This window comes from Ahaetulla prasina, chromosome 11 (genome assembly GCF_028640845.1).
Source record: "Ahaetulla prasina isolate Xishuangbanna chromosome 11, ASM2864084v1, whole genome shotgun sequence".
NCBI classification, from domain to species: Eukaryota; Metazoa; Chordata; class Lepidosauria; order Squamata; family Colubridae; genus Ahaetulla; species Ahaetulla prasina.
Window position 1 is genome coordinate 28777002 of NC_080549.1, and position 24774 is coordinate 28801775.

Below are 24774 nucleotides of genomic sequence, written 5' to 3' on the forward strand. Positions count from 1 at the left end.
TCTTGTAGAATGTGCAACTGAAATCTCACCAATGATATGTTGGCTGACCAGGCCAGAGGGTGGATCTCCTCAGCTTCCACTGGCCATTTCAGTTGCTGTGGCCACTCCACCTCACCCCATGTTTGGTCCCTGGAGGTTTGTCTTGGGCTCAAAGACATGCCAAAAGCTGACTTGTGTGAAGTAGACCTGTCAACCAGAGGGCTTTTAAAAAAAAATTAACACAGGACTTTCATTCTCCCAAGAGGTAATAAAGAAATAAATAGGAAATAAATCATTGCTAAGTAAATTTCATTTTCACTGATTTATTGATGGGAGGAGGAGAAAGATGATGATGAAGAATCTGTTTTCTACTTAGCGCTGAAATGCAAAATGGCAAAGGTTGCTCCTGCTTCTTCCTGCAGCCACTGACACAAAAGGTTCAGTTGGGTGGTCTAAGATTGGACCACTGACCTCTGGCAAGCAATGTTCAGCCAACAGCCCTGGGGTGTAAAAGGGGCCCTGGAGGGGCCTGAGATGAACACGGGGTAATCTGTATGATGTGTAATTGGGCTCCGCTTGGATTGGCCTTTTTGCTGGGTTGATTGCTTTAGACCAGGGGTGTCAAACTCGCATCGTCAGGGCGGCGTCATGGGATGTATCACGTTTTTCCCCCTTGGCTAAACCGGGTATGGCCAGTGTGCGATGCATCCAGGCCATGGGCTGTAAGTTTGACAGCTCTGCTTTAGACTAATCCTGCCCACCCCACTAGATGGAGCAAGAGGGTGATTGACCCTCTGGGCATCAGGGGTGTGTGCGTGTGTGTGTGTGCGTGTGTGCTGCGTGGGAGGAAACCACGAAATGAAGGAAACTGGCCTAACAAAGTCCCCAAGGACTTTGTTACTTGTGAGGCATGCAAAAAAAAAAGAAAAAAAAGAGGCTGGAGCTGTGATTACATGGTTGCTGCTCCCATCTTGATCCCCCCCACCCCTGTTCCTGAACCACCCCTCGGCCTTGTTGCTGAGGCCCAGGAAAACTCAGCTGTGGGAGTCACATATTTGCACCAACATAGTTTTCTGGCAACTCAAGGACGGGAGAAACGGTATTGATGTGGCCTTGAGGAAGAACCGCTTTTCTGTCTGAGTTCAAGGAGTTCCTGAGAGTTTATGAAAGTGGACTTCTCCTTCTGCCACAGCAACCATTCCAAGAAATGCTTTGAAAGGACTGCAGGAAACAAACAGGAATATGGAACTGCTGCACAAACACAGCTGGGGAGGCGCTGCCCCTCCCTGCTCAAATCCCCCCCCTCCCTTGTGCAGGTTTCTGCCCCAGGCAAGGCCACCCAGGGGGGCCAAGCAGCCCAGCCCACGTTTGGTGCCCCTCCCTCATTTGCTGTTTGGGAACACAGATCTAAGATTCTCCCAGGAGGAGAAAGCCTCCCTTGCTTCCCATCTCAAGCCCTGCATCTTTAGGGACGGAGTTACACAGCTAAGCACTAGGAACAACTACGTGTCTGTAACTCCTGGGAAGTCCTAAGATGTCAGCCAGAGCACCATATTTGGCAAGTGTAAATGGCTGCTTGGCTTTCTATTCCCCGCAACAACAGCCCTTCAATATTTCCTTCCATGCTGTAATATTTTCTTCATTTTCTGAGCATCCACAGGCAAATTCTTTCTTCCCTATTTTTAGTATGGATTGTTCTTGGTAATTGAATGCCTTCTGCATGTGCTCTGCATGTGCTCTGCATATGCTCATTGGCACTGCTCTGACCAGCTGAGGGAGGGAGGAAGGAAGGAAGGGTCATAAATCCTTCTGTTAAACAGAGCACATTTCCTTTTTCTATCTGTCATTTGTTGGTGGAAATAGGCCTGTCGCCCTGCTTGTAATCCCCCAGAGAGTGAGAACAGAAGAGGAGAGATGGTGCTGCCCATAAGCCAAAGCCATTCTGCCCCAGGGGGCTGCGGTTGGTTCCCTCCTCCTCCTTCCCAGCAACTCCCCCTCATGGGTTGGGCTGGGCTGGGCTGATGGGACTCCCTCCCATCCTCCTCACTGGGCGCTCGTGGCAGCTCAGCCCCCTTGGCCCCGGCCTTATATTTCTTCAGCCGCGAGTGTCTGTTCTGCAAACCTAGAAGCTCAGCAGCCACAACAATACAACATGCTGGCTCAGCGCATTGCCAAACTGCTCCGCCTTGGCGCCTCTGGACATGCAGCTGTGGGGAGGGGACGTCCCGGGCTGGCAGTGGGCAACTTGGAGCTAGGGAGACGCTTCAGTGACAGCCCGAAGCCAGAAAGCACAGACCAGGGGTAAGGATCATCATCTTCTTCTTCTTCTTTGCTTTCTGAGGCTCCACAAAATGTGGTGCTGTGGGGGTGGGGAGAAGAGATGCTGAGGCACTTGGGGATGGGTGTCTTGAACCCTGCTGGGTCAGAGGCTGCAGCACCTCCTTAGCTCTAGCCTCCGCAGGACTCTTGGTAAGACCTTCTGACCTCCCAGCTGCTGCTAGCTGGAGTTACAGGAGACTCTCCCACCTCTTTATTATCTTGGCCCCATGGGACCTCCCCCCCCTCCCCCAAGGCCATTTAAAACTGTAAGGATGCTATAAAGCCAAGAGCTGTGAAAATGCAATAACGAACACTTCTGGAAAAAAACCTCCCCCTATGTAAGTCACAGATGGTTGATAATGTCCGTGAAAACTCAGGAAGAGATTTTTTCTGCTTGCCCAAACAAAACTGGGGAGAGATTTAATGCAAAACTATCTTCCCCTGAGAGTGTGGGGTTTTGTCTTACTGTATAGAATCATAGATTCCTAGGGATGGAAGGGACCTTGGAGTCCATCCTCCAGCGATGGAGCACCCACAACTTCTGGAGGCAAGTCTTTCCACTTATTCTCACTGTTAGGAAATTTCTCCTTATTTCTAATCTCTCCTTGATTAGTTTCTATCCATTGTTTCTTGTTCTGCCTTCAGGTGCTTTGGAGAATAAATGAGTTGCCTCTTCTTTGTGACAGCCCCTCAACTATCATTAATGTGTTCCCCCTAATCTAGTCTCCATTCCCAGCTCCCTCAACTGTGCATCATACAATTTAGCCTCCAGACTCCTTATCATCTTCATTGTTCTTCTTTGCACTCTTTTTAGAATCTCAACATCTTTTTTTGTATTGTGATCACAACTGGATGCAGTATTCCAAAAGTGGGCTCACTAGGATAATACAAAGCAGTACTGTCAATTCTCATGAACTTGATGCTGTCCCTATATCTATGCATCCTAGGCTGTGTTGACTTTTTTGGCAGTTGCAGTACACTGCTGGCTCATACTTAAGTGACTGTCCATTAGTAATATAATTACTACTATTGAGCCAGGTACTACCTATACATACCTGGTTTTTCCTAAGTGTAGGACCTTACTTTTCTCACCAGGGATCTTGCTGGATAGGGCCCAATCCTCAAGTTTGTGAAGATCTTTCTGATTCTGGAATCTGTCTTCCAAAGTGTTAGCAATTCCCCCCAGCTTGTTAGGCAAGAAAAACCAAATGCACAGGTATAATGTAGGTGATACCTGACTCAATAGCTTAGATGAAACTTGGCTCAATACTAGTAATTGTGAAAGGGATTGTGGAGTCCTAGTGGACAATCACTTAAATATGAGCCAGCTGTGTACTGCAGTCACCAAAAAAGCCAATGGAGTCTTAGGCTACATTAACAGAAGTATAGAATCAAGTTCACATGAAATGTTAATATCATTTTATAAGATCTTGCTAAGATCCCACTTGGAATACTCCGTCCAGCTTTGATCACCACAATGTAAAAAAGATTTGAGATTCTGAAAGAGTGAGAACAACAAAGATAATTAGGGGACAGGAGGCTAAAGCCTATAAAGAACAGTTACAGGAATTGGGTATGTCTACTCTAGTGAAAAGAAGGACTAGGGGAGACATGATAGCAGTATTCCAGTATCTAAGGGATTGCCACAAGGAAGAGGGGAACAACCTATTCTCCAAAGCAGCTGAAGGCAGGACAAGAAGCAACGTATACAAACTAATGAAGGAGAGAAGCAACCTAGAACTAAGGAGAAATTTCCTGACAGTGAGAACAATTAATCAGTGGAACAATTTGCTCGCAGAAGTGGTGAATACTCCAATACTGGAAGTTTTTAAGAAGAGATTGGGCAATAATTTGTCTGAAATGTTATAAATTATAAATTATTTCTGCATGAGCAAGGACTAGAAGACTTCCAAGTTCCCTTCCAATTTTGTTATTCTGTTGTTCTGTTCTGTGCTGTGCTGTGCTGTGCTGTGCTGTGCTGTGCTGTGCTGTGCTGTGCTGTGCTGTTCTGTTGATGTGTCGTGACCTAAGACAGAACTTTGGGGTACCCCATTGCATGCTTCTTTCCACATTGATGTAGTAGCTCCATTGAGGACTGCACACCACATGGAGTGTGGTTGGTCAGCCAGTTTTGAATCCATCTGGTGGTGATGCTGTCTAATCCACATTGTTCTATATTACCAAGTCATACTACAGCAAAGGCCTTAAAAGGGGGATGCCTGAGGTAGCCAACCGAAAGAGACCTCTGAGAAATAGGCCGAAATAACCACAGAATTATCACAATAAGAATTGGAGATCATCATGTTACAAATAATCAGGTAGCAGCAGAATCCTAAAATAAGTATAGTGAGAGCAGGAATTGCTCCCCCCCCCCAAACTTCTCTTACCTGTCCTGTTCAACAAACTGCCACTTGCACGGTTCCTAATTGTTAAGTGCTGGGATCACAGGTCTAGCCAAAATGTTGCCCATGTAAATAGGATGTGGTGGCAGGTGGTGCCCTGGCAGGAGCTCCTTCCAGCACAAAGCTGTTGGTTGCTTTTCAGAAAAGCAGCCCTTCAAGAGCCCATTTTAAGAGAGAAGCCCTTAAGACAGCCATGCAACTCCTCGGACCCATCGCATGTTTTGCCAATGTCAGTGCAGGGATCGGGTGCTCAGGCAATTGTTCCTTTTGGATCCAGAGACAATAAGCGTACCAGTAAATAAAGGGATTTTAAGATTTATTACTAGGTCGAGCAAACAGATGTAAAAGCATAACATAAAAAGCAGACATACCCAGCCAGACTCGCAGATCTCTTAGAAGCTGCCAGGAGCTCCTTAATAAGGACAGCAGAGCCCCCTCCCTGCCAAGAGTGGCCAGGTCTTCCATAGTACCCAGCAGTAGGTCCTGTGCAGAAGCTCCCCACGAACAAAAGCCCCACAATTGTTGTTGCTGTTGTTTTTAATCAAAACCGGGCACCATCACTTCATGGCCCTGCTGTGATCAGAAGACTGAGAGAGCTTGACTGGCTGGTACACGATTCTGAGCTGGGAATGGAAAGTCTGAGACTTTTACGGCAGGAAAAGCTTTGAAGCTCCAGGAAGATGCCCGCACCCCACCAGCCTTCTTTTTTCAGTAAACAAGGGTATAAAATAAGCTGTTTAGCTCAGAATTAGCTTTAGACTTCTAAACTTTTCTTAATAGGAAGGAAAAATGAAAATACGTTACCAAACTCGAAATAACGATGGTTGTCCACATTGCAAATACGATGCATCACATTCTTATTTATTTATTTATTTATTTATTTATTTATTTATTTATTTATTTATTTATTTATTTAAATTTCTATACCGCCCTTCTCCTGAAGGACTCAGGGCGGTTTACAGCCAAATATAAAACAATATTCATAATAAAAATTAAAAACACTATAAAAAATCTAATTAAATTTTAGCTCACATTAAACTATTAAAAACGATAATAAAATCCCAATTAAAAACCATAACACAATTAGGCCAACCCTGCGCGATGAAACAAGAGGGTCTTGAGCTTGCATTGGAAGGCCCGGAGGTCGGGGAGTGATCTAACCCTGGAGGAAGCTCATTCCAGAGGGTAGGAGCCCCCCCAGAGAAAGCTCTCCCCCTGGGGGTCACCAGCCGACATTGTTTGGCTGACGGCACCCTAAGGAGACCCTCCCTGTGGGAGCACACAGGTCGATGGGAGGCTATCGGTGGCAGCAGGCGGTCCCATAAATAACCCGGCCCTAAGCCATAGAGCGCTTTGAAGGTGGTCACCAGCACCTTGAATTGCACCCGGAAGACCACCAGCAACCAGTGCAGCCTGCGCAGGAGAGGTGCAGCCGCATTCTGGACCAGTTGGAGCCTCCGGGTGCTTTTCAAGGGGAGCCAGTTTTCCATTTAATATCCTTTACAAGTGGCTCTTCTTCACCGGTGGTTTCTAGAATTCATGGGTAGCATTGAGATGAACTTTCTCCAAAGCCACATCCAAGTGGGCCTTAAAGAATAATTATGACCGATTTCCTCACTGATTTATTCAGTGATGCTTCTTGTCATAAATAACCTAGTCTGAGTGGTGTCCTATCATAAGGATGACCAAGTTAATAAGGGTCTTATTTGCCTTATGATGCATTGCTACACAGAGCCTCATTCACTTGAAGGGCAGCATTGCATTTGATCAGAAGCTCTGGTGGCTGAGTGGTTAGAATGCAGTATTGCAGGCTAACTTTGCCCACAGCCAGGAGTTCAAGCCTTCAAGGTTGACTCAGCCTTCCGTCCTTCCGAGGTTAGTAAAACCCAGGTTGTTAGGGGGGAAACTGCTTAGAGAGGGCTGTAAAGCACGATGGAACAGTATATAAGTCCTATTGCTATTTGAATCTAAATAAGGATGAATTTCTTGAGTAGATGATGAAATTCCCTTGGCTAGATTGGCTCAACATCTGCATTTCCCCACCATGTAAGATACAAACTTTGCCGCTCATTCTTGTACCCCCATATCTTTTTTCCTTTTTCTTTCCTTCTTCTGCTCAAGGCTTAGCTTTCCAGCTCCATCAGGCTCAGAACAATGGCCTGTCCAAAGCCCTTTCTTCATTGCTGGCAGAACTTTTGGAGAACCAAGGTGGGGAGTCATGAAAGTGAAGGTCTTGCAACAGAGAGGATCTGCTTTAAGGGAGTCGTCCTTCCCAGAATTTCCCAGGATGACTTTGAGCCCATTCCTCTCTCGCAGAGTGAGGGATGTTCTGGTGGTGGGGGGAGGAGGAGGAGGAGGGGGGGGGAGGATATCACCTTGACTTTCTGAAGGAAGTTGGGATAGAATTCCAGGGACAGAAACCTGCACACCAGGCAACTGATAAACGTGTTTCTCTTGGCTTACTTGGCTCCAAAAAAACCTCTCTTGGGACTTCCTCAGGGTGCACAAGCCCTGATGGGGGATTAAAACTTGGTTGGCTTGTCAGTTCACAAACTTCACACCAAAAGGGCAGCAAAGCAAAACAACTTTAGAGCCTGTGAGGTCTTCTGAGTGAGCAGCCTAGGACGGTCCTTCCCAAGGTCGCATTTGCTGAGGAACTGCGGAAGGCAAGGCTGGAGGCACCCCAAGGCTGTGCAATTTATCTTGAAAACAAACCTTGAAGGGAACGTCCCCAGGACGGCTGTTGACGTCAAGGGCTTTTAACCCATTCCATTTTCCCAAGGCAACACTTTGCCTTCCCAAGTTTGATTTTCCCACCCTCTCCATCTGTAACTGCTGGTGCGCAGTAGCGTTGAGTCTGAACTGTCATTGCAATAAGCCATAGTTTGTTTTAATCATGATTTACTATGGAAGCTACAACTGTTCACATTTTACATTAAACCAAAAACCAAACAAACTGCATAATGCTCTGATTTTCAATAAATATATTGAATAAAATTCAATAAATACTAAATACCGATTTATAATTGCAGAAAGTAATAATTATGGATTTGGCTTAGTATGTTGTGTGACCCAGCCCCATTGGGTTATTTCAAACCTACCCTGGTTAAGTAGTCCTGGCTTAGAAAGTGTGTGTGATCATTCTCTCCCATTTTCAGCATCAGATTGGGGAGACCCTGGGGAGGGGACCGCTCCCCTTTCAGCCTTTAGGTGGCGTCACTTTTGGCTTTGGGGGCCTGGTTAGGCATCCGATCTATGCAGAGTCCTCTGACAATAAAGAACAGGTAGGTGGGATAGCAGGTTAAAGTTTAGAAAAGATAGAAGATGATCTTTTCCACCTACTTCCCTGCAAAGGTGTTTCCTGTGGGAGCTCAGCTGGCCTTTCTTTGGCTCTGAGCCATTTTGCCCTGTCAGCATCAGAGCTAAATTCAATCAATCAAGATAGAGCTGGAAGGGTCCTTGAAGGTCTTCTAGTCCAACTTCCTGTTCAAGCAGGAGACCCTACCATTTCAGACAAATGGCTGTCCCGTCTCTTCTTAAAAACCTCCGACAGTGTTGGCGAATCTTTTCAGCACCCAGTGCCAAAACAGGAGCATGTGTGCGCGAGTGCACCCATGCCGGAAACTGGAAGACCACGTGGCCGGTGTGCATGCCGAGCGGCTGCTCTTCTGGTTTCCAGCATGCATGGGTGCTCTTCTGGTTTCTGGTGTGCCTGTGCGCATGAAGTCCAGCTAGCCGGTGTGCATCATCTTCCTGGCACACACATGCGCACCGGCCACCCGGTCTTCTGGTTTCTGGTGCACATGCACATGTGAAGACCAGCTGGCCAGTGCAACGGGCGGCGGCTCGCGTGCCCAAAGAGATGGCTCTGTGTGCCACTTCCGGCCATTGCGGAGCTATGTGATTTGCACCTAGCAAGCTCTAAACTTAATATTCATTTCTGTGATCAGTTGCCAGATGAGCTGTTTAAATAGTGCTAAATACTTTATATCCATAGGCCCCATCTGCTCTTTAGCAACTTAAAACGAAAAGCTCCACCAGAGAAAACATTGTAAGAGATTTTCCTCCCTTGTTTGCTCATTTTTTGCAAACAACAGATGGGCGAATAGATAGTCCATACAACTCACAAGGTATAATTATACGGTGGTTGAAATTTTGGACAAAGATTAAAAAAAAACCCTTACTTCAAAGCTTGATTTATGATGAAATTAATGGAGTGATCCCAAATCAGTAACCAACTCTCAGACTAATGAATTATGAGATTGTTAGATGTCAGCAGCCTGATTTTAGCTTCTGTATGCAATTCTTTTTTTTTTAAAGAAAACACATATTCAGATGGAAAGATACTTCAGTGTTACATTCAGACGTTTCTCCTTCAAAAGTTCCCAAAGCAATAGGCAAACACAATATTCACAAGTACGTGATCAAAACTTAAATTTGCTTTTCAGATACATTATAAACAAAAGAAATACGTTCACGCCGTGTGACAATTATTTGCAGGTAGTAGACAGATGCTGCCATTGCTTTGTTGTCTTCCTGAGATCCTGCCCAGCTGCTCATCAGTCTCTCTGATGCTACTCAGGCTAAACAGGACCTTCAACCGGGCAAACGCTCAATTGCACGGACAAAAATTTGAATGGTGGGATAACCGCTGGAACTGCAGTGAAGGAAAATGAATGTGGTGTCAGCATATGATGATTTAAAACAACACCATCAGAAGCCTGTACTCAAAGTGCAGTTTGAATGCCATGGCAAGCTCCCTAGACTCTCTAGTTTTCAGACTACAGTTCCCAGAATTCTGTCTCCCAGCTGGCTTGGCATTCTGGGAGGTGCAGTCTAACCATTGCATGGGATGATCAATGCTTGCAAGGATTTTTAAATTTTTCTTCCTTCTAGGCTAATAGGGCACCGTGGTGGCTCAGTGGTTAAGAGCTGGGCTTGCCAGCCAGCAGCCCAAGTTCAAAACCTGAGTGCCACATGATGGGGATGAGCCCCCACCTTCACACTGCCAACCTAACAGGAAGCATGCCAATGCAGATAAATAAATAGTAGGTACCACTCGAGTGGGAACGTAACAGCACTCCATGTCGTCATGCTGGCCACGTGACCACAGAAATGTCTTCGAACAGCACTGGCTTCATGGCCTTGAAACGGAAATGAGCAGCAGGGGGCCTAGAGTCGGCAACGACTACCGGAATAAAATCTCCAGGGACTCCTTTACCCTTTTTTCCCCCTATCCTAGGTATTAAGTCTGGAAGAAAGTTGCTGTATTGTTTTGTGGCCACTTGGCTCCAGTCTACTCCTCTGCAAAAAGATGATGGACCCAGAAGGCCTGATGGAGATGCCTGTAGGCTTCCCAGCATAGATTTGGTTGCAGCTGGTAGCCCTCTCCACTCAGGATGCTGACCCCCCCCAAGCAGTAGCCTGCCCCTTTTTGCATGTAAGGAGCATGCTTCCTTGACCTCTGGATAAGGTCTTGGGTTCCCAGGCATCTGACTGTTTTCTGTCGTCTCCAAGGGCTGATTCCATTCTAAAGATTATTATTTGAATCATCAAGGATCTTTCTCGTAAGCAAAGATGGTGTGGCAGTTTCAGCTCCTGCTTAGGTCAACATTGCTCCTTCCTAAACCAAGGCTTTTTGTTCCTGCCAGAAATGATAAATCAAGTCTAGAAAGCCACACCCTCCATTTCCATTGCAATCTGCTTCTCCCAGGACTCTCTGGAGTAAAAAAGGGCATTTTGGAAGTTCCGGACAAGCAGATTTGGGCTGCACAGATCTGAATGACCACTAGATAGCAGCAAAGTGAAATAGAAAACTGCTGCCATCCCGAATGTTTTGCAATTACCTGTACTTTTCCGAATATAAGACCCAGTTTTCACCCCCCCCCCTCAAAAAAGGGTGGAAATGTTGGTACATCTTATACACCGAATGCAGTCATTTTTGGCCTCCCAAAGTCTCACGGCGTGCGTCCCATTTTTGCGAAAAATGGGCCCGTTTTTGCAAAAACAGGACGTGCGGAGGCTTTGGGAGGCCTACAGAGTGCCCCTGTGGGCTGGAGAGGCCAAAAACACCCGTTTTTGCAAACGGGTGTTTTCACAAAAATAGGGCACACAGAGGCTTTGGGATGCCTGCAGAGTGCTCTTCTGGGCTTCAGAGGGCAAAAATGCCCCGTTTTTGTGAAAAATGGACCCATTTTGCTGTGTTTTGCTGTCCTCACTATGGTCCGCTCCCCTAACAGGAACCGAGAAGCATTCTGATGGGCTGCCCTGTCTGACAGCTGAGTATAAAAGAGCTGTCAGATAGAGAAAGCTCGGCAGTTGTTGTCAGTGGAGCAGTCGCCTATTAGCAATCTCCGTTAGCATAAATAAACAGTTGATTTTAGCCTATGGTCTTGCCTCAGTCTGTCCACCACTGTTCTCGGTACTGAACACGTTTTTTGCAAAAACGGGGTGTGCAGAGGCTTTGGGAGGCCTGCAGAGTGCTCCTGAGGACTGGGGAGGGCAAAAACACCCCCATTCTTGCTTACTCACAGTTACTCACGCTCTGGTCACGTCTCGGTTGGATTATTGCAATGCTCTCTACATGGGGCTGCCCTTGAGGTGCACCCGGAGGCTACAGTTAGTCCAGAATGCGGCTGCGCGAGTAGTAACGGAAGCCGCTCGTGGCTCCCATGTAACATCACTGCTCCACAGTCTGCACTGGCTTCCTGTGGTCTTTCGGGTGCGCTTCAAGATTTTGGTTACCACCTTTAAAGCGCTCCATGGCTTAGGACCCGGGTACTTACGAGACTGCCTGCTGTTACCTTATGCCTCCCACCGACCGGTACGCTCTCACAGAGAAGGTCTCCTCAGGGTGCCGTCCGCCAAACAATGTCGGCTGGTGGCCCCCAGGAGTAGGGCCTTCTCTGTGGGAGCAGCGACGCTCTGGAATGAACTTCCCCCTGGCCTACGCCAAGTGCCTGATCTTCGGACCTTTCGCCGTGAGCTAAAAACATACTTATTTATTCAAGCTGGACTGGCATAATGGTTTTTTAACATTTTAATTGGGTTTTATTGTTGTGGGGTTTTAAATTTTTAAAATTTAAAATTTAAATTTTTTAAACATTGGCCTTTTTGTAATATGTTTTATTTTAAATTTTGATTTTAATTGTATATATATTGTGTTTTATTTAGGCTGTACACCGCCCTGAGTCCTTTGGGAGAAGGGCGGTATAAAAATTTGATAAATAAATAAATAAATAAATAAATAAATATGTCTTTGAAATCTTGGTGCATCTTATACACCGGTGTGTAGTCTGAAAAGTAGGTTGTTATGAGAGTCTTTGAAGAAGTGTGGAGTATTGGGAACGTGTTTTTGATCACTGAGAAAAACCGTGGCAGCATCTACAGTGTCATCAAAATGAGAATTGTGAAGCTGTTGCTTGCAGCAGCCTTCCCCAACATTCTCCACCCTGTCAGTTGCTCCTTGAGGGGGGACTGCTGGGACTTATAGCCTGACACTGAGATACAGAGGAGAGGAAACAAAGGAAAAAGATTCCTTTGAGAAGCATGAGCAGAGCCATTGGGAAGCAGAGCAACTCCCACGGCAGGCCTGGCTTAGGCAGGGGCCTCCTCTCTCTTCTTAGAACACTTGGACTGAAAGTGCAAGATACAGAAAGCTCTGTTATGCGGAGAAAAGTAGAACCGGAAACAGCATAGTTGGAAGGGGCCATGGAAAGGAAGTCACCCACCCACCTACACACCTATACTCAAAGAGCCCAGGCACTCTGGCCAGGGAGTGGGATGACCAAGCACAAAGGAGCAGGACCCCGGACAAAGGGAGGGACCACCGTGGCCCATCAAGAGAGTTATGGGAGAAAAGCTGTTGTTCTTCAGGGGATAGAAGAATCTAAAATCACCCCATCACAATATCCTACAGCATGCTCCTATAACATTGTAGCATACGCTATGTAGGAATGGAATAGGTGATAACACCTTTCTGAGTTTCTTTATTAATGAGTTGCAGTGAAGTTGCTTTTATACCCCAAACCAGCCAGCAGGTGAAGAAGGAGTAGCCACTGAACTTTTGGGGGCTGGAGGAAAAGTGATCCATGGTCTTTGACATAAAGAAATGGGAAAACCACGAAGGGAGAATGGTTCCTCAATTTATTATTTATTTATTTATTTATTTATTATTTGCATTTCTATACCGCCCTTCTCTGAAGACTCAGGGCGGTTTACAGCCAAGATAAAACACATATACAAAAGTTAAAACACAATATTTCAATTAAAAATCTGATTCAATTGGCCAAAATATTAAAATAACGAGTAAAATTATAAAACCATACCATCAATAAAAAGACCCATTAAAACAGCCATTAGGCCAGCCCTGCTCGGTGAAATAAGAAGGTCTTGAAGGTCCTGAGGTCGGGGCGTAGGCGTAGCCCCAAAGGTAATTCATTCCACAGGGCAGGTGCCCCCACAGAGAAGGCTCTTCCCCTGGGGGCCGCCAGCCGACATTGTTTGGTTGATGGCACCCTGAGGAGGCCCTCTCTGTGAGAGCGCACAGGTCGATGGGAGGCTTTTGGTGGCAGTAGGCGGTCCCGTAAGTAACCTGATCCCATGCCATGGAGTGCTTTAAAGGTGATCGCCAACACCTTGAATTGCACCTGAAAGACCACCGGCAGCCAGTGCAGCTTGCGCAGGAGAGGTGTTATATGGGAGCTACGAGACGCTCCCTCTATCCCCCGCGCAGCCGCATTCTGTACCAGTTGAAGTCTCCTGGTGCTCTTCAAGGGGAGCCCCATGTAGAAAGCATTGCAGTAATCCAGGCAGGAGGTAACGAGGGCATGAGTGACCATGCATAACGAGTCCCAGTCCAGGAAGGGACGCAGCTGGCGAATCAGGCGCACCTGATAAAAAGCTCCCCTGGCGACGGCCGTCAGGTGCTCTTCTAAACGACAGCCGTGCATCCAAGAGAACGCCTAGGCTGCGAACCAATTCCCTGGGGGCCAGTGACTCACCCCCCACAGTCAGCGACGGAACTAGCTGACTGTACCGGGACACCGGTACCCACAGACACTCCATCTTGGATGGGTTGAGTCGAAGTCTGTTCATCACCATCCAGACCCGAATGGCTTCGAGGCACTGGAACATAACATTGATGGCTTCGTTGGGGTGGTTCGGGGTGGAAATGTACAGCTGAGTATCATCAGCGTACAGCTGGCAGCTCACCCCAAAACCATGGATGATCTCCCCCAGCGGCTTCATATAGATGCTAAACAGGAGAGGCGAGAGAACCAACCCCTGTGGCACTCCACACGTGAGGTGCCTTGCGGCCGATCTCTGCCCCCCTGCCAACACTGTCTGCGAGCGGTCAGAGAGATAGGAGGAGAACCACCGAAAAATGGTGCCCCCCACTCCCAAACCCCCCAACCGCCGCAGCAAGATACCATGGTCGATGGTATCAAAAGCCGCTGACAGGTCTAATAGGACCAGGATAGAGGAACAACCCCTATCCCAAGCCCTCCAGAGATCTCGCTCAGCAGCTTCATATAGATGTTGAACAAGAGGGGCGAGAGGACCGACCCCTGTGGCACCCCACATAGGAGGTGCCTCGCGGTCGACCTCTGCCCCCCTGCCAACACCGTCTGTGAACGGCCCGAGAGGAAGGAGGATAACCACCGAAAAACGGTACCTCCCACCCCTAACTCCTCTAGCCGCCGCAGCAGTATACCATGGTCGATGGTATCAAAAGCCACCGAGAGATCCTATAGGACCATGGCAGAGGAAAAACCCCTGTCCCGGGCCCTCCAGAGATCATCCACCAATGTGACCAAAGCCGTCTCTGTGCTGTACCCAGGTCGGAAACCGGACTGGAACAGGTCCAGATAGACGGTTTCATCCAGGTACAGAGGGAGCTGGTATGCAACCACACTCTCAACAACCTTCGCCACAAAGCGAAGGTTGGAGACCGGACGATAATTCGCTAAAACAGCCAGGTCCAGGGAAGGCTTCTTGAGGAGGGGTCTCACCACCGCCTCTTTCAAGGCAGTTGGAAAGACACCCTCTCTCAGAGAAGCGTTAATAATTCCCTGAAGCCAGCCTCGTGTAACCTCCTGTGTGGCCAGTACCAGCCAGGAGGGACACGGGTCCAGTAAACATGTGGTTGCTCTCAACCTCCTCAGTATCCTGTCCATGTCCTCGGGAGCCACAGGATCAAACTCCTCCCAGCTGACAACCTCAAGACCTGCCCCCGTCCACTCCTCTGAATCTACCCAGTCTGTGTCCAGCCCCTCCCGAATCTGAGTGATTTTTATCGTGCAGATACTGTCCAAAATCCTCAGCACGACCTTGCAAGGGGTCCTCCCTAGCCCCCTGAGAGAGAAGGGAGCGGGTCACCCTAAATAAGGTGGCTGGGCGATTATCTGCCGATGCGATGAGAGCAGCGAAATATTCCCGTTTCGCCGCCCTTATCACCACTAGATAGGTCTGAATATGAGACCTTACTAGTGTTTGATCCAAGTCGGAACGGCTGGCTCTCCAGCCACTCTCCAGGTGTTTTTTCCGGCGCTTCATCTCTCTCAGCTCCTCGGAAAACCAAGGAGCCGGTCGAGAACAGCACCGGGTCAGAGGCCGCAAAGGCACGACACAGTCCAAGGCCCCCGCCACCGCCCTTTCCCAGGCGGCAACAAGTTTCTCAGATGAGTCGTGGGCCAGGGCCTCAGGAATAGGCCCTGTTAGGAACCTGTCCGGGTCCATCAGGCGCCTGGGACGGAACCAACGTATTGGTTCCGACTCCCTGCGATGGGGATAGGCGATTCGAAGGTCCAGTCGAAGAAGAGAGTGATCCGACCATGACAAGGGTTGAACAACTAATTCCCTTACATCTAAATCACTCAGCCACTGTCCAGAGACAAAAATTAAGTCCAGCATGTTTCCTCCAATGTGAGTGGGACCCTCAACTAATTGGATCAGGTCCAAGGCCGTCATGGAGGCTCTGAACTCCTGAGCTGCTGCTGATGCCTCGCCGAGCGATGGCAGGTTGGAAAGAAGTTGTTGGAAGAAATGTTTAGTTGATGACGATTACTTTGATGTGGGGGGGATGAAGGAGAGAATTCAAGGATAGGAATATCTCAAGATTTAAACCAGACATCTATTGGGATATGGAGGGAGGGCTTGGTTTGGTCAGGGAAGTTTTACAAGTTCTAGTAGCCATCAAGAAAAAACTTAGAATTTAAGGAAGGTTAGATAAGGGAATCTAAATCTGTTGATGATCAGAAAGGTTTCATACAGAAGACTGTGGATCTGTGCAAATATAATCCTTTTTATTTGCAGGCCAGATATATGATATTCTCTGATATGCTGTCTGTGACAGCCCCTCAAGTACTCGAAGATGGTTATCTATTTATCGTGTCCCCGTAATCTTTCTCTTTGTTAGGCTAGGCATGCCTACTTCCCTCAACCATTCATCATATGGTTTTGCCTCCAGACCCTTTGTTATCGTTGTTGCTCTTCTCTGCACACTTTCTAGGGTCTTGGCATCATTTCTGCATCGTGGTGACCAGAATTGGATTCTGTATTCCAAGTGTGGTCTCACCAGTGCAGTATACAGCAATGCTGTCACTTCTACAAGGACACATAGATCCTTTTCACAGTTACTACTGCTGAACCAGGTGCCAACTATTCTGTACCTTTGCATTTGGTTTTTCTTGCCTAAGTGCAGGACCTTACTTTTCTCCCCACTGAATTGCATTTTGTTAGATAGCGCCAAATGTTCAAATCCATCAAGATCCTTCTGAATCTTGAGTTTGTTTCCAAAGTATTAGCAATTCCCCCCAGCTTGGTATCATCTGCAAATTTGATGAATTAACTTTTTATTCTCATCTAGATCATTTATGAAAATATTGAAGGCACAGAACCCTGAGGTACCCTACTGCGTGCTTCCTTCCCTCCATGTAGATGTAGTTCCATTGTTGGCTACAAACTGAGTGTGGTTGGTCAGCCAATTGGTTGATGATTGGCCCATTTTCTTCCTTTCACAGGCAAGATATATATATATCATATATGTTGACAGCAATGCAGAGTTCTCTCCAGAGGTAACTTCTTCCAGCACTTCTTGGAATGTTCTAACATCCATAGAAATGTTGTGTGGTTACAGTCATTCCAAGAATGCAAGTTGACAAGAATCAGCTTCTGATCAGGATCCAATTTTCAATGAAGAGCTGAGCATACAGAACATTCTTGCCGTGAAAATGAAGAAAAATTCACCACCTCTGGCCACCACGTACATTTTCAAAAACAAGTACATTCCATCCCCATTCCATCCCCCCACCACCAACATAAATTGACTGGGCTGGTCAACAAAGATTCATTCTCTTATGGACATTTTCTGGGAGTAAACATAAGTGAAAGTCCCCCCATGCCCCATCCACTCCTGACAAGTTCTCTGATGCAGTCCTTAGCAACTATTGTGGAAATGGACAGAAGAGGTCACAGCAGAGCTGAAGAGATAGAGAGCACAATGAGCCTGATAAAGGGGAAAGTGAGGGCCATCTGCTCATCACTGCTCTTCGATGGCAACACGAGCAATAAATAGGATAAGCCAGAAAGTGTTGTTGACAACAGAGATGAAGCGAGAAGATAGATAGATGGAAGATAAAATAACTTTATTTTCATTTTTTTTTTTTTTTTCCAAAAAAAGTTTTTATTGGTCAAAAAAAAGTTTATACAAATACATATCAGGTATGGTAAATTTTCATTTTTCTTATACGTGATAAGAATTTTACTCAAAATTTTAAACACATACAACAGCCATATGGCAAGCAGGTAATACGGAGTAGCTAAGTTTACCAATCTTACATACGCAATAAAGAAGGGTCAAGAATAATCAGAATATCATACGAAAGAGAATAAGTAAAACCAACACAATACCAAATATCTTTGTCACCTCCTAGTTTTGGATCTCAGAACTCTGGGTTCAGCCTGACCCAACTCCAGGGCCGCAACAGCGGCAGCCGCCTCCGCCCCATGGTCTATAACCTCCCCTTCTTCAATTCCTGGGTCATCTAATTCCAGGAGGGCTTTGTGTTCCTCCACATAGGCCGTAGTCTCCGCAATTGTACTAATTTTTTTCGTAATGCCCTCCCGGAAAATCATCAATCCCTCTGGCATCAGCCATCTGAAGCCTACTCCCTTCTGGTACAATTTGCTTGACAAAAGTAATATTTCTTTCTCATTTCACGTACCTGTCTGGGAATCTGCCTCAGAATGGCTATCTCCTGCCCCTATAAGTCAGTGCCCCACTCCTATGTTTTCTAAGAATTTCATCTCTCGCCTCTTTTCACAAATTTGACATGAACCTCTCTAGGAACTGCATGCGTGCGTGCATATTGTGAATTAACTCTATAAACTCGATCCACATCCCAATTCATAAAATCAACACCTCTCCCAAGAAATTCTCCCAACAGTTTAGTCACAACATCTCTCAAATCTTCTTGGTCCACTTCTTCCAAATTTTGAAACCTAAGGAAATAAGACATTTTATCCATCTGTAATCCAAGCACTGCATTGCTTGTCATCTCCTCTTTCTGCACTGCCCGCATCTCACCCTCCAAACCTTCCACTTTCTGCTTATTTTCTGCTGAGACTTGTTGAGTATCCTTTAAGTCCTTTTGGATAGTCACAATTTCCGCTCTTATTTCATCCAGTTTCTTGTCCATATTAGATAACTTTTCCAAAATTCTCCATTTCTCCAGCAGTTGGTCTCTGACCTTTGCCATTAAAAAAATTTTAAAGTCCCCAGGCAAGCACAGTATCCTTATAATTTCCTCCGGATCCACCAGGGGGCACTCACAGGAGCAACGAGTCCAGAGTACAGTTAGTCAACCAGGAAACCGAAGGGAAGTGATGTCATCAAGATTCTCATAGTGAAGGCGGAAGCTGGACGCCACCATTGTTCTCAGAGGAGGGGGCCTCAAACCCTCCCTCCTAAATTTCTCCATCACCTCTTCTCTCCAGAGCTCCACAAAACCGTAATCTTGTTATTTTAAGTTCTCCTCTCTCCAAAGTGATTCAGATTCTTCCAGTCGCAGGGGAGAAAACCCCCGCACTCCGGAGCACTCCACTCACGTTTGCCGATATCCCCTTCCCTTCTTCATTCCTCAATTCTTCTCCGTTTCCTGTTCACCACCAGGCTGCTGCAATTATAAATCCAAAGCCCCGGTGTCACTGGGCACAGCGGCCTAGGCGACGACCAAAATAATGGCCGCGGCCTGTGGCCTCCGAACCCCGCCGAGCCTAGGACGCGCCAGCATCGGTCCCCCCAGTCCTGTATATCGGCTGGGAGACCCCTGGCGAGCCGTCCGTGCGGCAGGTGTCCTTTTCGGAACACCTGGCCCCTGAGGGCCTCGGCGGCGGCCGGATTCGGACACTGGAGGCAGGAGAAGCCTTCCAGACGTCCGTTGCCACCGGATACCGGAAGTCGTCTCCCCTTTATTTTCATTTTGAATGTACAGTAATTGGCATACTTTAAAATGAAATTTCATTGCATACTGCTCTCAAAGGGTCACCACCTCCAATATACGCTACATAAACACGACAACCTAAACAAACAAACAAACAAATAATCATGCATATACCCACATATATTATATGACAGAGAGAAACAAGCGATCTAGTTTGGATGTATATCTGTACATGGCAAGAAAAACAAATCTTGCGAGTTATTAGATGAGTCATATTTGATGATACTGAAGTTTCCAAGCAGAAATATCCGTGAGGCCATTACAAATTTAGAGATGGATGAACAGCTGAGAATAGCAGAGGCCAAATGCCAAGTTCGGAGGGACCCCCACTGGATCCCCTACAGAGATCTTTTGCAGAAACAAACCGAGAATCAATTCATGCGAGCCGCATCACTATCATGAACATCTCCTGATGCACCATAGCTGACACTGTGTAAATATGACCTGCCCAATTCCCTAGTGGACATGCCCAAAGTCTAGCAGATAGCTAAAATATGGATTTTGGGGTCCTGGATCATTGTTTTTTGCCCTTCAGAGGGCACAAATGGTTCTTGGCCTGAAAATTCCAGGAATGGGGGATGGGACATGGAAAAGTGCTCTATTGCTTTTGACAGCCCAAGTTGAAATGTTCCATGCTTTGCAGTCAGGAAAGCTGGAGACATAAAATATAGAAGAATAAATTGGAAGGGACCTTGAAGGTCTTCTAGTCCAACCCCTTGCTCAAGCCCTATACCCAAAAGTTTTAAAGCCACAAGGAGTGCTGGAGACCCTCCTTGTGGCTGCGAAACTCCTAGTGTAAAGATACCTGGATGGCTCTGGGCCCAGGACTAACTTACCACCTCCCCATCTTTAACTCAAGTAGGAATGCTTTAGACTTTTGACCAATGTGAATGACACTTTTTACCTGTGGCTTCTTTGACTGTCACTTGGCGCTTGGGAGCACCTGAGCTGTCTCTGAACGGGTGTTGTGCTTCTCTCTCCATGCAGCTCTGCGGACAAAGTGAGGCTACATTTTATAAATCGGGATGGAGAGAAATACTCGGTCAGCGCCAAAGAAGGGGAAAGTCTGCTGGAGGTTGTGATAAATCAAAATATTAACATCGATGGCTTTGGTTAGTGGTGAGATTCTACCTTTCTCTCTTCAGGTTTTATTGGTTACCAATAATCAGTTTTTTTAGCAGTTGGCAAAATTGTTTTACAGACTGGTCTAGGCACCAAAACATCCAGCTCCGATCTGATGTCGCCTCCTTTCTCTGGGACAGCCCAGCAAGGTGAACCAAGAGTGCTGGATACAGTTAGCACTCAAAGTTTGAACGTTCTGCAGTTTCTTCCTAAACCTAGATATATTTATTTGTCTGTATTCTATCTTTATTATTTTTATTAATAATTCAAGATTGTGAACATCCCTAGTACTCCTTCCTTCTCCTATTTTCCCAACAAAAACCTTCTGCTGAGAGACAGTGTGATTGCCCCAAAGCCACCCAGCCGGCTTGCATTCCTAGGTGGAACTAGAACTCACCGTCTCCCAGTTTCTATTCTGGTGCTACTAGACCAGACTGGCTTTCATGCTTTTGAAAGATTGTGTCCCTTGGTTTTACTCACAGATATTATTTATTAAACTTGTATACTGAAGATTAATCAGGAGATGGCAGCAAGCTGTCCAAGCCTCTGTTTACACACAGGAAAGCCTTCAGGGTTCCCAAATCTTCAATTCTGAGGGTTGAAATATCTGAGCAGCTCATTCTTCCACTGAAGATGTTACCCAGCCTGGTAGCAAAACCTTCAGAAACCAACCCAAAAACTTGGAGAATGAACCCTCACCCACCTCCTATACCCTAGCTACAGATATTCGCCACTGTCGCCAACTCAATCTTCTTCTGGTCAAAGCTTACTTCTCATCAGCCTGCTGAGGTGATGGGGTCATTTTGTGACTAGATATGGCTACTATTTCATGAATGCACCCACCACACACTTTTCACATTCCAAGTGTGCCTCTACCACTAAAGTATGCCCACATCCAAATGACCATCTTTTACACTCAAGTATTTACTTAAGTTTGCTTCATCCGTCTACTCCTTTTACATGAAGAATAAAATACAAAGCAGCACTTTCCTCCACATTTGTATCCCCAGATAGCAGAATAGCCGAGCCCCAGTTTGTTTCTGAATTTTATTCTAATTTTCACACCTATAATATGTAATGTAGCTTCGTCCAACCAATTCTGTGGCGCAGCCTGTGTTTTCTTGCAACATGACATCATTTGCCTTCATTGCTGCTTTCTAAAATTGAGGGTGGGAAGCTGATGCTATTAATTTTTGGTTGCTCTCCTGAGTTTATAGCATGCAGGCAACGCTGTAAACTTGCAGAAGGAGCCTTGCATGGCTTCTGCCAACGACGGCGGGCTCTTTTCTCCTGCAGGGGCGTGTGAGGGCACCCTGGCCTGCTCCACTTGCCATCTAATCTTTGAGAAAGCAGCATTTCAGCAACTGGGTGAGATCAGTGATGACGAGCTGGACATGCTGGACTTGGCCTACGGACTGACTGACACGTAAGCATCCCGGGTGTCCCTTTCTCGGCTCTGAGTGCATTGGGGGTGGGGGAAGGGGGGCATTTCAACCGTTTCCAACTCTGCACTCTGGCTATTGTTTCAATGAAGGGAAGAATGCAAGGTGCTCATCTCCCTGACTCCGAGGACTCCTTCCTGGGGAGAAACCCCAGGCATGTTGTGACTGTTGCATAGATGTTGGTGAGCTCAGTCAGTTTGCCACATCAGGAAAAAAAGTTGAGAGGGCATCATATAGGATCCTGCCCAGCCTCGCATAAGGGGAAGCATTATTATCTAGAGAAGAGAAATGCTTGCTTATCCAGCTACTTTTTGGACCAATTTGCCTCGGGCATCACTTTACAGGGGAAAGGTAAAGGAAACGGAGTCCCTGCGGATTCTATTCCGCTGCTCATTGCCACCTCTAGGGGACACAGCTCATTTCTAGCCATTGAGTGAGCGCTGTCCGAAGACATTTCTGTGGTTATGGCCAGCATGATGTCACCGAGCTCTGTTACCTTCCCACCAAAGTGGTACCTATTTATGTACTCACACTTGCATGCTTTTGAATTGTTAAGTGGGCAAGAGCTGGGGCAAGGATGGGCGCTCACCCCATTGCGTGGCACTTCCCATGGGCCTTTGTAGAGTCTTTTGGATTTTTATTTTGGTTGTCCTTCTCGGTTCTCATGGTGTCCTTAGCTTTAAGTGGCATTTTGAGCTGCGTCTAAGGGCTGGGCTCACCAGGGACGCCAAAGGCCTCTGTTCTACTGCAAACAACGGAATGCCTGGCAACAGATTAGGCTGTTCCATGCTAGGAAAATGACACCCAAATCCAGATCTTTGCATCTGCTTTTCAGATCTCGTCTGGGTTGCCAGGTGTGTGTGAAGAAATGGATGGACGGCCTGACGGTCCAGGTGCCCACGGAGGTCTCAGACATCAGGAGAGAACTGGAAGTGGAGAAGCAAAAGAAACAGTAGTTGAAGCACATGACATGCCCTGCAAATATTATCCTGACACTGTTAAAAGAGGGGAAGCCTTTACTTTCCAGACTGAAAGCAAACACCCTAAACCAACCAAACCCCATTTCTCACTTGCTGTGCCCAACAAACTCAAGCATATGGTGGTTTAATATGACACCTTAGTTCAGATTATTCGTGGCTAGAATCACTTGGGTCATCTAACCACTTAACCATGTGCAACACAGCCTCATTTTAGCCCCCATTTAGGCTGTAGTGCCAGGCCAGCTCCTGAAAGGGGCTCTGTGCCCAAAATCTGTAGACTCACCTGAATTGGGATGAAAAATTGGTGCTCTGTGTAGCTCATTTCTGCCAGAGGGATTGAGAGAGATTTCTGGACATCTGCTGCTTCCAAGGAAGCTTCTTTATGGCTTGATAAAATTGATGGGAGAAAGATTGTGAAATCCCAAAGTAGCAGCCCATTCCAAGCCCATCAGTTGGGGGCTACATTTATCCCCTTTGAATGGGCTGGGATGTGCTCTTACTTGCAGCCCCCCCCCCTCCGTTGGCCATTGTGTGAGGCAGAGGAGGAGCAAGACTCACCCTAACTGAGCCAGCGAAAACAAAGTCAAGTTCAATTGTTTGGATCACGGGACCCATCTCCGAGTCTATCCCTGTGATCCCCTTGGAGATCTCCCTTCCGCCAAGTCTAGTCCTGCTTAAGTTCTGAGCCCAACTTTGGCTCTTCTAGACTGGAAGCCAATCCACATTTGAGCCGATACCTTGGAGAAGATGAATACAGAATTCCACACATATGAAGTTAGAGAGATGCAGTGAATAGTTAGGGTCTGTTCCTGGCTATGAAGACCATTGTTCTGGTTTTCACTGTGGATTATTTCTTTGCAATGTGCATTTTTATTGTACGTTTTCACAAAGTGTATTCAGAAGAATTTCCCCTTTACAGCTACTCATGTCAAATATTATTCTGTTGGAAAGGTAGAAATAAAAACTTTCAAACCAAACCAAGAAGATACCTAGCAATTGTCAGATGGGGAAATGCAACTTTCTGTAGGTAAAAATCTTTATCACCTGGGAAGGCAGTCAAAGCTCTGCACAGAGTATATTTACACTACTGTACATTGAACTAACTACTGATGTCAGGACTTTCTACCTTTGTGAAACTATATTATATGAAACTATATACAGCATATAGTAAATATATCAAATCTCATGCTGCACCATATAAGAAGCACTTTTGGAGTCTCCCTGTGCTGCTCTTTAGGCTTGCCAATTGCCCGGATAATTGTTTCTCACAGTAATTAATCAGTTTTTTAAAAAAATAATTCCTTAAACTTGTAAAGATTTGGATAGTCTAGGAAAGAAAAGGGACATCAAAGTGGATTTATTCTGAACAGCTTGATACAGCTGGCAATCTTTGTAATCAAATAGTAAATTCTGGACTAAACGCTTATTTTTAAATGCAGTTCTTCTATTTGACAATGTTTATCCATCACATCAACATATCTTTGCTGTAGAAAGGTCCTTTACATTTCACTGAGGAAGATTCAATAAATGTTTCTTGGTACTGTTTATGTTAGTGTTCCCAAGAGATTATTTTGAGCAGTTTGACATCAAGCTATGCTCTTCATTTACAAATAAGCATTTAAAAAATACTAATTCTTGCCTTTCTGGACTTTGCTCAGCAGAGGCGAAAGATGGTCTGCAAATGGTAGTTGGGTCTGGTTCTACCTGCATCCCCCAGTTTGCCAAACAGTCACAACTGGTCCTGTGTTTGCCGCCTTGTCCAAAATCCGAAGCCCTGCCGGTTGGAACTGGCTTGGCTGAACGCCTAGAAGTCAAATCATCTCATCCTACAATGCATTGATTATAGGGATCTGCCTTTGATCATTTGAACTTGATTTTGATGCCAGTGCTAAAGGGAAAAAGTGTATCCCCATCAACTTTCAAATAATCTGCAAGAACAGGGAAGGGGAGGGGGTTGGGAGGAGAGTGGAGAAAATTGGCTAGAAGGTCAAAAACTGGGGACTTATCACAATATTTTAGACCAGCC

The 24774-nt window shown here is 46.3% G+C and overlaps 1 protein-coding gene across 1 annotated transcript; it reads left to right on the forward strand.

Moving 5' to 3' along the window:
* Positions 1–2018: 2018 nt before the first annotated feature.
* Positions 2019–23725, forward strand: LOC131183857 (adrenodoxin-like). The gene is made up of 4 exons (XM_058154587.1): positions 2019–2280; positions 20192–20316; positions 21623–21752; positions 22604–23725. Exons 1-4 carry the CDS (start codon positions 2132–2134, stop codon positions 22722–22724), a joined length of 525 nt encoding a protein of 174 aa, XP_058010570.1. The 5' UTR covers positions 2019–2131; the 3' UTR covers positions 22725–23725.
* Positions 23726–24774: the final 1049 nt, after the last annotated feature.

Coding starts and splice junctions, on each gene's coding strand:
- LOC131183857 (XM_058154587.1), top strand. CDS start 2,132: ATGCTGGCTCAGCGCATTGCCAAACTGCTCCGCCTTGGCGCCTCTGGA. Junction 20,317..21,622: donor TATTAACATCGATGGCTTTG/GTTAGTGGTGAG, acceptor TTTCTCCTGCAG/GGGCGTGTGAGGGCACCCTG. Junction 21,753..22,603: donor GCCTACGGACTGACTGACAC/GTAAGCATCCCG, acceptor TCTGCTTTTCAG/ATCTCGTCTGGGTTGCCAGG.